The 13,349-nt window shown below is 47.6% G+C and overlaps 1 protein-coding gene and 1 long non-coding RNA gene across 3 annotated transcripts in view; both read left to right on the top strand.

Moving 5' to 3' along the window:
• LOC112853362 (BOS complex subunit NOMO1) overlaps positions 1 to 4,260 on the top strand; it is a 57,010-nt gene extending 52,750 nt beyond the window's left edge. The window contains exons 30-31 of one of the 2 annotated variants that reach the window (XM_025916928.2): positions 569 to 661; positions 3,626 to 4,260. In XM_025916928.2, coding sequence (XP_025772713.1) covers positions 569 to 661; positions 3,626 to 3,757 — 225 coding nt within the window. In that variant the 3' untranslated portion in view covers positions 3,758 to 4,260. The remainder of the gene's footprint in view (positions 1 to 568; positions 662 to 3,625) is intronic. The other variant, XM_086692993.1, reaches the window with a different exon arrangement.
• A 564-nt stretch (positions 4,261 to 4,824) lies between these two features.
• LOC147573095 (uncharacterized) lies at positions 4,825 to 13,038 on the top strand. The gene is made up of 2 exons (XR_015245716.1): positions 4,825 to 8,813; positions 8,933 to 13,038. It is a non-coding gene; the product is annotated as an uncharacterized LOC147573095 (long non-coding RNA).
• Positions 13,039 to 13,349: the final 311 nt, after the last annotated feature.

Below are 13,349 nucleotides of genomic sequence, written 5' to 3'. Positions count from 1 at the left end.
ATTCCATGGCTATCTTAGCTGCAGGGGAGGCTGGGAAGTGTGTATATTCTGATCGGCCCGGATGAAAGTTGGAAGAAAGGGCAAATGGCCGCTAGGAAACAAGTGGCAGCCTGCCTCCTCCCATCACTAGAGATACTCTCTGCGACCAGTGCATCTGTCACTGTGCGCCTGAGCCTAGCTCGGCGGGTTCTCCGTACCCCCTTGTAGGGAAGAGCCCCTGTGTGTAGCCGGGACTCAGTGCCCAGGGGGCCCTTTACGTCTCAGCCACAGGGATGGCCTGCTCCCCACAGCTCGGTTTCCTCAGTCTCGTGGAGGCTCAGAGTGTGAGACCTACCTTGTGATTGGCATCTGTCTGGCCCAGAGTGTCAAAGAGCAAGCAGGGGAGTTTGGGGAGCAGGGGGTTCACCTGAAAGTATACCCAAGTCGCTGCACTTCCTGGCCATGGAGAGCAAGAGTTGGGTCATGTGGATGCCCAGGGTCCTGGCTGGGCGGGCCAAGGCTGTGGGATGGTGGGCGGCTGGGAAGCGGAGAGCCTGTAAAGCAGTAATGGTGGTCTTGGTGTCCACAGAGGAAACTGCCTGAGCAAGACATCGCACAGGGGTCCTACATCGCCCTGCCTCTGACCCTGCTTGTCCTGTTGGCCGGCTACAACCACGATAAGGTAGGAAATGCAGAGGCCCTGCGAGAAAGTGCAGGGTTCCATCCAGTGTTACACACCTTCCCGCACACGGCGAGGTGTCCAGTGTTCCAGAAGATACGACACTGCAGGGTTGGAAGCGAGTGCGAAGGCCTCAAATCCAGTCCCCAGTCGTCTTTTCTTTCCTTTGCTTTTTTTTTTAACTTTTTAATTTATTATTATTTTTTAATGTTTATGTTTTTACTTAAACTCTAGTTAGTTAACATGTAGTGTAATATTAGTTTCAGGTGTGGAATTTAACGATTCAGAGCTTACATACAACACCCAGTGCTCATCACAAGTGCCCTCCTTAATTCCCGTCGTCCATTTAACCCATTACCCCATCACCTCTAACAGTCTCTTATGGTTTTTCCTCCCTCTCTCTCTTTTTTCTTTCCCATATGTTCATATGTTTTGTTTCTTAAGTTCCACATATGTGTGAAATCATACGATACTTGTCTTTGTCTGACTGACTTCTATCGCTTAGCACAATATACTGTAGTTCCATCCATGTTGTTGCGAATGACAAGATCACATTCTTCGTGATGGCCGGGTAATATTCCACAGTGTGTGTGTGTGTGTGTGTGTGTGTGTGTGTGTGTGTGTGTGTCACATTTTCTTTATCCATGCATCAGTTGATGGACATTTGGGCTCTTTCATAATTTGGCTATTGTTGATAGTGCTGCTATAAATATTGGGGTACATGTTTGAATCAGTATTGAATCAATATTTTTGTGTCCTTTGGATAAATACCTAGTAGTGCAGTTGCTGGGTCGTACAGTAGTTCTATTTTTAATGTTTTGAGGAACCTCCATACTGTTTTCCAGAGTGGCTGCACCCGCTTGTGTTCCCACCAACAATGCAAAAGGATTCCTCTTTCTCCGCATCCTCGCCAACATCTATTGTTTCCTGAATTGTTAATGTTAGCCATTCTGACATATGTGAGGTGGTATCTCAACATGGTTTTGATTTGTATTTTCCTGATGATGAGGGATGTTGAGCATCTTTTCATGTGTCTGTAGCCATCTGGATGTCTTCCTTGTGAAAAAATGTCTATTCGTGTCTTCTGTCCATTTCTTAACTGGATCATTTATTTTTTGGGTATTGAGTTTGATAAGTTGTTTCTAGATTTTGGACATTAACCGTTTATCAGATAATGTCATTTGCAAATATATTTTCCATTCCAAAGGTTGCTCTTTAGTTTTATTGTTTCCTTTACTGTTCAGAAGGTTTTTATCTTGATGAAACCCTAGTAGTTCATTTTTGCTTTTTGTTTCCCTTGACTCAGGAGACATGTCTAGTTGGTACAGCTGATGTCAAAGAGGTTACTCCTATGTTCATCTCTAGGATTTTGATGATTTCCTGTCTCATATTTACATCTTTCATCCATTTTGAACTTATTTTTGTATATGGTGTAAGAAAGTGGTCCAGGTTCAGGTGCCTGGGCGGCTCATTCGGTTGAGCATCTGGCTTCGGCTCAGGTCATGATCTCACAGTTCGTGAGTTCAGGCCTTGCGTTCAAGTCTGTGCTGACAGCTCAGAGCCTGGAGCCTGCTTCGGATTCTGTGTCTCCCTCTCTCTGCCTCTCCCTACTTGCACTCTGTCTCGCTCTCTCTCTCAAAAATAAACAAACATTAAAAAAAAACTTTAGAAAATGGTCCAGTTTCATTCTTTTGCCTGTTCCTGTCCAGTTTTCCCAATACCACTTGCTGAAGAGACTGTCTTTTTCCCATTGGATATTCTTTGCTGCTTCGTCAGAGATTAGTTGGCCACACAGTTGCAGGTCCGTGTCTGGGTTTTCTGTTCTGTTCCATCGATCTCTGTGGCTGTGTTTGTGCCAGTGCCATACTGTCATGATCACTGCAGCTTTATAATAATAACTTGAAGTCTGGGATTGTGATGCCTCCAGCTTTGCTTTTCTTTTTCAAGATTGCTTTGGCTAATCAGGGTCTCTTGTGGTCCCACACAAATTTTAGGATTGTTTCTTCTAGCTCTGTGAAAAATCCTGGTGGTATTTTGATAGGGATTGCATTAAATGTGTAGATTGCTTTGGGTAGTATGGATGTTTTAACAATGTTTGTTCTTCCAGTCCAGGAGCATGGAGTGTTTTCCCATTTCTTTGTGTCTTCTTCAATTTCTTTCATAAGCTTTCTATAGTGTTCAGCGTACAGATCTTTTACCTCTTTGATTAGGTTTATTCCTAGGTATCTTACGGTTTTGGGTGCAGTTTCAAATGGGATCAATTCCTTGATTTCTCTTTCTGCCACTTCATTATTGGTGTAGAGAAACGTGACAGATTTCTCTACGTTGATTTTGTGTCCTGCGACTTTGCTGAATTCGTGTTATCAGTGCTAGTAGTTTTTTGGTGGCATCTTTTGGGCTTTCCACGTAAAGGATTGTGTAGTCTGCGAATAGTCAAAGTTTGACTTCTAGCCGATTTGGATGCCTTTTATTTCTTTTTTTGTCTGATGGCTGAAGCTAGGACTTCCAGTACTGTGTGAAATAGCAATGGTGAGAGCGAACATCACTGTCGTGTTTCTGGCCTTAGAGGGAAAAGCTCTCAGGTTTTCCCCATTGAGGAGGATATTAGTTGTGGGTTGTTCATATCTGGCCTTGACGATATAGGGGTATATTCCCTGTGTTCCTACTTTGTTGAGGGCTTTTATCAAGAATAGATACTGTACTTTGTCAAATCTCAGGCCTCCTTTGAAGGCCATAAACCTCTTGTAACGTCTCCCCTAATCCTTTGTCCCCGTGTGTCTGCCAACCCTCTCCAGTGCCAAGGCCTCTCTCTGCCTCGTCTTGAACCAAGAGTCACCAGTTAGCCCACAGTGGGTGGTGAGCTGCCCGAATAAGGAGGTGGGTTGACACGTGAGGCTCCCTTGTCCCTCTGGGCAAGAGTATTCTCCTGGCATCCCTCTCTCTCACTCTCTCTCTCTCTTGTTCTAGCTCATTCCCTTGCTGTTGCAGTTGACAAGTCGACTACAGGGTGTGCGAGCTCTTGGCCAGACAGCCTCTGACAATAGTGGCCCAGAAGATGCAAAAAGACAAGCCAAGAAACAGAAGACAAGGCGGACGTGAGGAGGAGGAGGGGCAGGTGAATCTCACGCGGGACAGGCCGCGGCCTAGGGGCTGCCACCACCCGCCGTTGGCATTAAGCATGCATTCGACCAAGTTCAGCACGTGCTGTCGGCCCCATGCTCCCGCCGGTGCAGCTGCCCGGGCCTGCCCTCCCTCGCCCAGCCCTTGGTGCAATGCAATGAATGGACCCTCCTGTCACTCTGCTGAGCACACTTTATTTTCTGAGTTGAAGATAATTTATTATTAGTATTTTTGTCGAAGAAGTATTTAAGCTGTGCTGGTGGTGTGAGAATGTGATTCTTCATCTTCAGCGCTCGTTTGTGAGAATTGCAGTAAACGTGGGTTTTTGGTCCGCCAGCGAGGAACCTGCCAGAATTCGCCTTGTCCCTTGACTTCCCCTGCACCTGAGATCCCTGCTGGAAACCGCACAGCCCCTGTATCTACTACTAGGAGGTTGGGTAGGAGGTAATGATCAATAAAATTGCCCATTCGTTCGTGTTGTAGCTCATCTCAGATGTGTCTCTTCGATGACTTGGGTATAAAGCTGGAGTCATAAACTGAGATGCCTCAAGGGGCATGTCGGCCCTGAGTGAGGAGCCGGGGCAAGAGAGTCCTCAGCCAGGGTGAGGTTTGGCCTCAGCGCTAAGACAACAGGGGACGGAGGAGGGGCGGCAAGATCAAGAGTGCCCACCCCCTCTGAAGGAGCCAGAGTTTCTCGGCTCCTGCTTTCCTATGCTCTGCAGGAGTGCACCTTCATGGATGTAGAGAAGCCAGATGGACAAGTTACGGGTGAAACCGAAGTTTTAAAAGTGAGTGACAGATCCCATTTTTTTTTTTTTTTATTAAATTTTTTTTTTCAACGTTTTTATTTATTTTTGGGACAGAGAGAGACAGAGCATGAATGGGGGAGGGGCAGAGAGAGAGGGAGACACAGAATCGGAAACAGGCTCCAGGCTCCGAGCCATCAGCCCAGAGCCTGACGCGGGGCTCGAACTCACGGACCGCGAGATCGTGACCTGGCTGAAGTCGGACGCTTAACTGACTGCGCCACCCAGGCGCCCCAAATCCCATTTATTAAGAAACCACACAGGGGCGCCTGGGCGGCTCAGTCGGTTGAGGGTCCCACTGTTAGTTTCTGCTCAGGTCACGATCTCATGGTTCTCGGATTGAGCCCCATGTCGGGCTCTGCGCTGACAGTGTGGAGCCTGCTTGGGATTCCCTCTCTCTGTCTCTCTCTGTCTCTGTCTCTGCCCCTGCCCTGCCGTTGCTCATGCAGGCGCTGGCTCACTCTCAAATAAATAAAACTTAAAAAAAAAAAATTAGTGTTTAAAGAAAATAAAGAAGCCACACCAACCAATCAGAATGCCTATGTGGGATGGGTGAGGCTTGAAGGCTGCTCATTTGCATCCGGGGTCTGCAGCAATCCCCAGCATTTTACAGCATTCGTTCAATTCTTCTCGGAAGTGGTCGATGTGATGAAGTTCCACTGAGGGAGGGACACATCCATCCGGCCAGCATTTACTGAGAACCGCACTTGACAGGCACTGGGGATATGAAGATGGGCGGTGGGGGGGCAACACTGAGGATGGGCCACATCTGCTTCGTTCCTCACATCCCCAGCGCCTGCCATGTTGTGAGTATTCTGTGAGGAGTGAGCCAGTGCGCTTGCGCACGCGTGGATAGGTGAGTGCCCGGTGCCTGCCTTCACGGAATGCTCCCATTGCTGAGTGCAAGACCAGCCGGTGAGTGGTCAAGGGCAGTGTGGCGAGCCCAGGGCCTCCTGGTTTAGGAAGCGCAAGTGGCCGTGGGGACACAGAAGCAGAGGTCTGATCCCCTCCCTGAGGGTTTGAGGGGGGCTTCCAGGAGGTGATGTTAAGTGTGGTTGAAGATCCAGAATGGAAAGAGGAGAAAGAGGGCAGGCAGAAAGTCTTGTTGAGTGTGATTTGCCAATGCAGGAGGTCAGCCCGAGGGTCCCCCCCTGGTCCTGGTGGCCCCCCCAAGAGTCGCTGTGTTGCTAGCAGGTGGCTCTTGGCTGTTTGCCATTTCATGGGCTGGCTTTTTTTTTTTTTTTAAACCATGAAAGGAAGTAAACTCTTGGAGATCTGGGACAGATGAGATACATAACCCAACTCTTGGAGTGTATGCTAACTCTTATTCCAAGTGGACACCCAGAAACGTCCCTTTTAAATGTTAATGGGGCTTTTTATTGACATGGTGTAAAGGTTAAGAGCTTGTGAAAGATCCTCCTGGATGTCAATATATTCCTTCCAGTTCTAGCCGCTGCCGTTAAGTGGCGGTCTTCCCCTGCCTCTGGCCACGGGTCACCTGGGGTGCCCAGGGCACTTCTGAAGGGCTCTGCCCCTGTGGGCGGGTGGGGGGTGAGGCGGGGGGAGAAGCGTATGCATTTCTCAGTCCATTTGAAAGTTGGGCTTATTCCGTTGTCTCTAATTTTCTCATTTTCTGGCAATCTCAGGACAGAATGCCTCTGATTCCCCCTGGGAGGTGGACGGGTTAATGATGTTTGAGGATTTTGAATGGGGCCAAAGTTACATGAGAAGTTTTCTTTGTTTTTTTTCTTAACGCTGAGAAAAATTTTAAATTTCCAAAATAGTGGGCTCTTACCTCCATTGTTTGCACATTTTTGCTTATTTAAGTGGCCATGAAATTTTCACTGAGGACACCCCAAAGACCTGTGATTCTAAGGTACTGGCTTCACTTTTCACTTGAGTCTTCTGGCTTGTCTTGTTTTCAGTTTTATCAACCGACCAGCAAGGATTGGTGGACCAGGGGGGATGGGAAGGGCTGCAGGTGCACCCAGAGAAGGAGGGACTGGTGGCCACAAGAGAAGGGCAGAGGGAAGAGACAGCCCGGAGCTTAACTCGTCACGGTCTCCCCAGAGGAGAATGATTGCCGTCCTGCAGTGAGAGCACCAGCAGGAAAGACCAGCCCTCCTTTGGTGGTCACCGTGTGCCAGGCACCGTGCTGTGCCCTTGCATTCACGATGCCCTGGATCCGTATGGCCTCGTGAAGCACACGTTTCAGTCCCATTTGACAGAGGATGACACCGAGACTTAAGGATCTCACAGCTGCTAACAGGCAGAGCTGGGATTTGAACCCAAGTCCAAGAGTTCTTGCCCCCGCTACACAAAAGGAGACCGTGCAATTATATGCCAGGTTGACCAGGGGGCTAGTTCAGGGGATTAGAGAATGAATTTTGCGGGCAGGAGATGCGGATGTAGCTGTGATAAAGTTAGTAAAGATCCGGCCACATGCAACACTGCAGTGGAGGGTTGGGTCATGAAGGGACGTGGAGGACAGAGAACATTTTTATTGTTTCCTGAGTGTTGTTTTTGGGACCAGAGAACTCTGTGCCTAGACACTTAAATCCAATTCCTTTTTTTTTTTTAATTAAACACACTTTTTAAATGTTTATTTTGAGAGGAGAGAGAATGAACGGAGGGGGAGCAGAGAGGGAGAGAGAGGGTCCCAAGCAGGCTCCACGCTGTCCGTGAACAGCCCAATGCGGGGCTTGAACTCACAAACTGAGATCGTGACCTGAGCTGAAATCAAGAGTTAGATGCTTAACCAACTGAACTACCCAGGCACCCAATTCCAATTCCTTAATAGGCAGGATTTCCTTTTCCTTAAAATTTGGAACATCCTGAAGGGGAGAGTTGGTCAGGATTAGGGGGGACCAAGTGGTTCTTTTCAGCCTGAGTGTTCATTAGGAGTTAAGAACATCTTAATCACCTGCATTTCCAGCCTCTGGCCTGTGGTTGGCGCTTCGGATAGGTACCAGCCTCAAGAGGGGCCCTAGTGATCCACGTTGTCCTATGTGGTCCCCTGTCACCCTGAATTGGGGCTGGTGTGGCATGGCCAGTGGAGTAGGGGAGGAGTGAGGGGTGATGTGTGACTTCTCAGGCTAGGCCAGGAAAAGTATTGTGCCTCCTTCTTTGGCTCAGGGTGCAGCTAGCTTGCCTGCCCTTCTTGAGGGTGCTCCTGCAGCCCTGTGGCGAGGAGCTGAGCCCTGTGGCCAGTAGCCCATCCAGTCTCACAGCCACGTGCGTGAGGCACCTTGGACATGACCCTCCCGCCCTAGATAAGCCTTTGGATGATGCAGCCCCAGCCGACATCTGACTGCTGCCCCTTCAGAGGCCCCAGATTGAATACTGCCCAGCCAAGCTCTTCCCAAATCCTGCCCCACAGAGTCTGTGAAGACCGTACATAATCATGTATTTGGCCTCTAAGTTTTGGGGTAATGTGTTATGCAGTGCTTGTGTACTGGTCCATGCTTTTTTGGTGTCACGTAATAGAAACCCAGCTCCAAGTAGCTTAAGCAAAATGGTCCATTTCACTCTGATCATGTAATTTAGAGATCCAGGCTTTATGTACAGCTGGATCCAGGGTCTGTCTTAGTCTCCTGACTCTGCTTCCTGTTACGTGTTGACCTTGTTTCCTCCACCAAGACGCTATGGGCAGCTCTCCATGATTGGCTCTGAGAGACCACTTTATACAAACCGACAGATGTTTAAAGCAGGCCCAGGTGTGCTTGCTCAGTCACTGCTCTCCCCGAGTGGAGTGTGGGAAACTGGTCATTGACTTCTGTCAGTCTGTTGTGCTCCTATGGAAGACAGTCACCTGGCAGTGTTAGGCCTTAACGTCCCGATTTGTAGGCCTGACGGAAAGAGAACTTCATCTTGAGGCAATGCGTGTCAGTCCTGGGAAAGGGGCAAAGTGCAGAATGGCTGGGGCCCCACCAGACCCGAGCCACACCTACATCACGCCATTGGTAGCTGCGATGATGAGGGATTCTCCGTTTCCTAAAGAAGCAGGTGGTGGCGAGCTGTCAGTTCCACTTTCCTTAAAACTGGATGACAAGGCCTGGTTGAAGTCACCTGCCATTTTGGGCTTTATCTTTTCATTAGCAATGTGACCAAGACCTTATGGACCTTATGACATGTCTAGAGAAGGAAGAAACTAATCCGTCTGTGAGCCTACTATTTGCTAGGGCCAGGAGTCGCCTTTCCAGCCCTGGAACTTGGTGGAACAGGGAAAGGTAGGATGTGCCCTTTTCCTCCCCACCCTTCTCAGTGGGAGAAGGTGTTTATGCTTCATGATACAATGGTGGGATCATGGTTGCATCATGAATATATGTTTTTAATGTTTATTTTTCAGAGAGAGAGACAACACGAGCTAGGGAGGGGCAGAGAGAGAGGGAGACACAGAATCCGAAGAGGCTCCAGGCTCTGAACTGTCAGCACAGAGCCCGATGCAGGGCTCGAACTCATGAACTGTGAGGTCATGACCTGAGCCGAAGTCAGATGCTCAACCGACTGAGCCACCCAGGTGCCCCTAAAAATGTTTCTTTGTACACCTGCAAGAATGCCTTACCTCAGTGATGACTGATACTCAGTTACAGCAGCAAAGAACTGTTCACATAAGAAGATGAGGTCTAACATTTGTATTGGTTGAGGGACAGGGGTCAGCAAACCATGGCCCTTGGGCCAAATCTGGTCTGTCATCTGTGTTTGGAAATAAAGTGTAATGGGAACACAGCCATCCCTGTTCATTTACAGATTACCCATGGCTTTTTTTTTTTTTTTTTTTTTTTGCCCCACAGTGGCAGAGGTAAATAGCTGTGGCAAAGACTTTATGGGCTACAAAGCCTACAGACTTTATATGTGGCTCTTTCTAGGAAAGGTTTGCTGACCTCTAGTCTAGTGGGTGCTTTGTAAAGTCTGATCTTCAGGGGGAGTCATTAATTTGTTCAGCATGTATGAACTGAGCATCTAGCCTGTGCCTGGCACCGCTCTGTGTCCGGGGGATATAGTGGTGAGAAAGAGCAACCAGGCCTCAACTCTCCTGGCGGGTAGTGCTGACAGAGGGGAGGGACATCGTACAAGTAAATGAGAATTTCTTGGATAACGGTAAGTGTTACTAAAAAGAGGAGAATAGGTGGTATGGTGGAAGGTGACTGTCAGGGAGGGCCACTCGGTTGAGGTGACATTTAAGCTGAGTCCTGAAGAAGAGAAGGGGCCAGTTATGCCAAGATCTGCACGAAGAGCTGCCCAGGTGGAAGGGTCAGAAACTGCCAAGGCTCTGAGGAGGAAATGAGCTTCATGAGTTCGAGGAACAGCAACGAGGCCATGCCCTGGGAGAGTTTAACCTTCAGAGACTGGCAGGAGGAAGGACCTGACCAAGAAACCAAGAGGCGCGGCCAGTGAGGTGGGAGAAATCCACCCACTCACTGATGACTTAATGAATGCTCATTAGTAATAATATTGGTCATGCCCAATGCAAATGACTCATGTGGAGACCGTGTCACCAATTCATACTTGTCTTCTGCTTAGGATGAACCATATGAGACTACCATTTTCATGGGCCAGAATGGTTGAAGAGCCAACCCACCATACACGTATACTGAAGTTAAACAAGTAGATGGATGGTACATGGTGGGAGCGAGGTTTCTCCCTGTTGGAGTAGAAGGTGACTGATCCACTACAAAGAGAGAGCTAGAATGATCCATGTGGGAGTGCCTCAAAGTTGGAGACACAGTGTGAACTCACATTTACCTTAATATATATAGGTGGTCACATATAGAAATAATTATACACGTGTGCATATACACAGGTTAGTTGCTTGCCTTTTCAGCTGAGGGGGGCTAGAAGGAACAACACCCCAGTAGTAACCAACACCTAGTGCCCAGATCTTCATTCTCTAAGAAATACCACTTTCTGATAAAAGGAATGGGGACTCCTTGGGAAATGTCTAATTTCTAATTCTAGGACAGGGTAGGAAATAAATAGGATGAACCAGGAGCCTCTTGTAGGGTCAGAAAGTAAGTGCTTTCTGACTTTTCGTGCTTTCCTTTAGCACAAAAGGAAGTGCTAAACAAATTGATGGGGGTATCTCCCAGGGACACAACAGGCAACTGAAGGAGCTACCAGGGGTCAAAGCTGCATGGGATTATAATCCAAAGAGTAAAATAAGTACCCATGATTCCATATATATAAATAAATGATTGAATAAGTCAACAAATGGTGGGGAAGAGACAAATCTCCCATATAGCAGAATTCCAACCCCCGCCCTCCAGGAAATGGAGTATAATCCCCACGCTTCAAGTGTTGACTTCTTGTAATGACTTCCTTCCAAAGAAAACTGAAGAAGGGGGAATGCTTTTCTTTGTGGTGAAGAAACCTGACACAACCTCAGCCCAAGTGATCACGGTCGGCATCAACAGCAACAAATCATCTAGAGAGTGCATACCCTTGATATGAAGTGATGGCAGTGACATTTTCACCTCTGTGGCCTTTCTCCTCAAAACACAAAAGTCCTATTTAATGAGAAAAATGTCAGACAAATCCCAGCCGAGGGACATTCTCACAAAACACGTGACTGGTATTCCCCCAAAGGGTTAAGGTCATCAGTGTGGTAGCCTGGCGTAGAAAAAAAGGACATTAAGTACAAACTAAGGAAGTCTGAATAAATCTGAACTTTAGTTAATAATAGTATTGCATCGGGGCGCCTGGGTGGCTCAGCCGGTTAAGCGTCCGACTTCGGCTCAGGTCATGACCTCGCAGTCTGTGAGTTCAAGCCCCGTCTCGGGCTCTGTGCTGACGGCTCAGAGCCTGGAGCGTGCTTCAGATTCTGTGTCTCCCTCTCTCTCTGCTCCTCCCCTGTTCATGCTCTGTCTCTCTCTGTCTCAAAAATAAATAAAAACATTAAAAAAAAAATAGTATTGCACCAATATGTGGGACACGTGGGGGCTTTCTGTATTATCCTTGCCATTTTCCTGGAACTATGGTAAAATGGAAAGTTTGAACATTTATTTAAAAGAAGGAAAGTGGAACTTTCAACCATCTTCTCGGAAGCCTCAGCGCCATCAGAGCCAAGTGGAAGAAGAAGCCAATGTACAGGCTGAAACGAAGAAGAAGAAAGAGGAGGCAGAGGTCCAAGTAAAGTGCTAGCTTGTGCACATGTGGAAGCCACAGGAATATAAATAAGGAAAGCAAGAGGCCAGGAACGGTGGTACACATTGTCGGACTGCATGTTTACTTTCTAGAACTTGATTCAGTGGATCAAGAACATCCATCGCCATCTGTTCGCAACGACCACCTTGGAGAGACCCACCTTGCTCCTACCAAAACAGTCCTTTTTGGTCCTTTGCCCTGGACCTGTGACTTTTGGGACTAGTTCTGTTTTCATTTTGTGGCTGAAGGTGACACGTGTACGATAAATCATCATTTTTGCTGTCTTGGATGAGGGGAAAAAAATGTTGAATACTCGCGATGTCATATGCTCAACCTAGTACATGTCTTAACCTTAGTTAGCTTGTGAGCATGAGTGTGTATTGTGCCATCTAATCTCTGTTGCCTCTCACACAGCCAATGGCCCCAAGAGACCAAAAAAAAAAAAAAAAAACACAAAAAACAAACCCAAGTTAGGGATATATCCGTGGCCAGGAAATGGTCTAGCATCCAGACTGCATGCATTGGTCTACCTGGAAAAGCCAAGAAGATAGGCAGGGGTCAGCAAACTATAGTGTGAGGGCCAAATCGATCTGACTGCCTGTTTTTGTCAATAAAGTTTTATTAGAACACAACCATACCCATTTATTTATGTATTGCCTATGGCTACTTTTTTTTTTTTTTTTTTTTTTTTTAAGTAGGCTCCATGCCCAGCATGGAGCCAACACAGGGCTTGAACTCAAGACCCTAAGATCAAGACCTGAGCTGAGATCAAGAGTAGGATGCTTAACCAACTGAGCCATCCAGCTGCCCCATCTATGGCTACTTTTGAGTGACAGCTGTAGAATTGAGTAGCTACAACAGAGATCGGATGGCCCACAAAAGATTTACTATCTATCTGGTCCTGCATAGGGCACACAGATTCTGCCATCATCCCTGGCAGGAAAGGCGAGGAATCCCCATCTCAGGACAATTCAGTCTTTTCACAACAGAGCACACAGCTGGGGAAAGCCTGAGGTTCTTTGGGACTGAAATGGATCATCAATATTGAATGTTTACAACCTACTTGCTCCAGATGATTCTATTTAATTTCTACTGTCTATCGTAACAGAGTTCCCACGTGCATGGGTCGGGGCTGTATGTCTTCGTTGGCTTTCTGAGGCTTCGGAGCATATTGATTCTGCGAAATGTACATTTCTCTGAAAAGAACGTCTCCTGACATGACAGGAGATCACACATTGCTTGTTTCCTGTCCCTTTCATTCCGCTCTGAACAAAATAAAATCATGATCCCGATGTCACTGAGGGACCCTCATGTCTCTTGGAGGCTGGGCTCCCTTTGCCTGCTTTCTTCTTTAATCTCTTTTCAAGCCAGTGAGGCAGGGTAGAGCAGTTCACTGGCTTTGGAGCCAGAGAGATGTGAGTGCGAGTTCTGCTTCTGTTATTTCCTGGGCTGTTTCCCTTCGGGTGAGCTGCCTCATGTTCCTGAGCCTTAGGCTGTTCCATAGTAAAATGGGGATAGTGGCTGCAACAGGGCACTTATGAGGATTCAGTGACGCTCACAGAGCTGCTGCTACAGGGCTTGCTGTCTGGTATCATCCCTTCGCACAGGCAGGTTGACATTTA

The sequence above is a fragment of the Puma concolor genome, chromosome E3 (genome assembly GCF_028749965.1).
Source record: "Puma concolor isolate L17-30 chromosome E3, mPumCon1.1.hap2, whole genome shotgun sequence".
NCBI lineage: Eukaryota > Metazoa > Chordata > Mammalia > Carnivora > Felidae > Puma > Puma concolor.
This window is presented reverse-complemented; position numbering and strand designations above follow the sequence as displayed.